This window comes from Propithecus coquereli, unplaced genomic scaffold (assembly GCF_000956105.1).
Source record: "Propithecus coquereli isolate 6110/MARCELLA unplaced genomic scaffold, Pcoq_1.0 Scaffold63, whole genome shotgun sequence".
Lineage (NCBI taxonomy): Eukaryota > Metazoa > Chordata > Mammalia > Primates > Indriidae > Propithecus > Propithecus coquereli.
The window spans coordinates 4,920,091-4,922,604 of record NW_012152285.1 but is presented as its reverse complement, the minus strand read 5'-3'; the positions used below and the strand labels follow the sequence as shown (position 1 = coordinate 4,922,604).

General features: G+C 40.4%; 1 protein-coding gene across 1 annotated transcript in view; it reads right to left on the bottom strand.

Annotated features, from left to right (window-relative positions):
- Positions 1–1,562, bottom strand: part of IFIT2 (interferon-induced protein with tetratricopeptide repeats 2) — an 8,961-nt gene extending 7,399 nt beyond the window's left edge. Inside the window, exon 1 of the mRNA XM_012659764.1 lies at positions 1,388–1,562. Within this exon, the coding sequence (XP_012515218.1) occupies positions 1,388–1,392 (5 nt within the window). The 5' untranslated portion in view covers positions 1,393–1,562. The remainder of the gene's footprint in view (positions 1–1,387) is intronic.
- Between the last annotated feature and the right edge of the window lie 952 nt (positions 1,563–2,514).

Below are 2,514 nucleotides of genomic sequence, written 5' to 3'. Positions count from 1 at the left end.
CTATAGACGTTCCTACAATTTCTTCCCCTGCTTTTTGTCAGGATGAAAGCCACTGGTACACTATCCACGAGGCTCAGACCTAATGCTGCCACCACAGTTTCTTAGAGCAATATCAGAACCCTGAGGAGCCTGTCTGAAATGCATATCCTCACTCAAAACCAGACCTACTAAGTCAGAATCGCTGGGAGTTGAGCCCAGGAATTTGTCTGCAACAAGTTCTCCAGGTGATACTTTTGCGTGCTCAAGTTTGAGAACCACTGTGTTAGAGCACAGAGGCAATGTCCAGTGAAAGTGCTCATAGCCAAAAAATCAAGGAAAGTGAAAAGAGGAACTGATGCATCTATATTGTTATGGGAAAGATTCTAAGACCATGCTAAAATTCTAAGAAAGAAGGGCAAGGGTTCTATAGATTCTGGGTGACTATAGAAACAGAAATCTGTAAATATCTCAAACCTTTTTTTTTCTTATCAAGAGGATATATAGAATAGCAGGGAAAATATCATTTCAAGAGGAGAGATCAGGAGACTTATAGAAGGAGAATAATGTATCTTCTAGGGAAGTAAGCACTGGAGCTAGTATCCCTGGATTCCAGAACTCCCAGGACTGTGGCTTAGGCAACCAGGTTGAGCCACTCCACCCTTAACCTGGAGAAGATAGAAAGCTCCCTTCCTACACAAGGAGCTAACACTTCCTCTCCAGGGCAATCTCATGTTTTTAGGGCATGGGAGGATGTTAGAAGTGAGGACTATTTTCCCGAATAAATTCCATCTCCAATTCATACTTCAGATATGAGGACTCTAGCCAATCAGTAGAATTCTGGAGTGAAAATATTACTGTTAGTTTACCAGCCCTCATGCGAATCTGAGATGAATGACTATGTTAAAAGTAAAATTCACTTTAGCAGGAAATGGGGTTGCTATTCAGAGTATATCTTTAACAATATCTGCTGAAAAGAAATATTTTGTTAAGTAATAATTTTATTAAAAGGCCTCAACTTAAACCTTTTGAATAAGAAACAAAAGAGGGACAGTTTATAAGAGCAATTTCCTCACACCCATCTTTAAATGAAGCACCTGCCTGATGAAACATCTCTCTCTGCTGCCTTCCTTCTCTGATGTCAACTCAGTTCCCTGGGTGAGCAGTTCTGGAGATGCCCTCTGGAAGCTTGGCTGTGTGAAGCAGAAATGGCTTAGGAGGAAACAAACCAGCATTGGTGAGACAGATTTACAGCACACAGAGAGAGAGAGAGAGAGGCATAGTAAGGCTATAAATAGACACTGAAATAAAACTGGCTTTCTTTGGGAGGATGGCTGCTTAGGATTTGTATTCGACAATAAGATTGACTAGACATTTTCAGCACAATCAGAGAAGAAGGGAAAATCTTTACCTCATGGTTGCCGTGCAGTTTTCAGCTGTTCTGAAGGGCTGGGTTCAGGCTGTCTGCTCTTCAGAAATCTTCCTCCTCTGCCCTCAGTAAATGCCAAAGAGACTTCTATATACAAGGAACATCTGGTTCCTTTTGGTTTTCCTGCAGCTGACGTTACAAACGGGAAAGTGAAACTAGAGAGTGAAGTTCATGGGACTCTTTAGAAGGAAATGAATCTTGAGTGAGGGCCAAGCCCAACTAGTTGGGCAGTGAGTGAGTCAGAGGAACTCCTGTTTTTGGAATGTATTGATGCCCTAGATCTGTGAGCTCAAGTGAGCACTGCTTGGAGAAGGATACATTTATGAAACACCTAATTACTGTGTTAACCTAACCTCACTGCTCACCCTTATCACTAATATGACTGGAAGACCACACCATAAGGAGCAGTTACCTAACTTCCACAGGGCAGGGGATTTTAGTCTGTTTCATTCACTGCTGAATTTCCCATCCCTGAAATAATACCTGTACATTGCATGGTATGGCATTCCAAAAGCAGTTGTTGAGTGAATCTATACCTGATTAAAAGCATGGGCTCTGATGTCAGTCCATCTGGATTCGAAACCAGGCTTTATTTATGTGCTTGTGAAACTCCAGGGGCAATTACTCAGTGTCTCTGCTGTAGTTTCTTCTACTGTGAATTGTGAATAATACTGATTCACAGTGATGTCTAGAGGATGAAACAAGAGAATACATGGGATGTCCTTTGAATAATGCCTGAAACCTAATAAATAAATGTTAGTTTCTATGATAATTATTAACTGAAATCATTACCCAAAGAGATCAGAGGAAAAAACTTTTGCTGTTTGCCTTTTCTGTAGCTTTATCTCCTCTGACAATCCATGATTCATCACGATTACTGACCAAAGCCAGACAGTTTCTAACATCTCTCCACATTCTTGGCTTCCCCAAGCCCCATAACATTTCTCTCCCCACTTTTATTGATATGTAATAATTTACATATGGGGTACATGTGAGCATTTGTTCATGCGAAGAATGTGTAATCATCAAGTCAGGGTAACTGGGGTATCCATCATCTTGAGTGTTTATCTTTTTTTAAAATTTTTCTTATTTTTATTTTTTTTATTTCA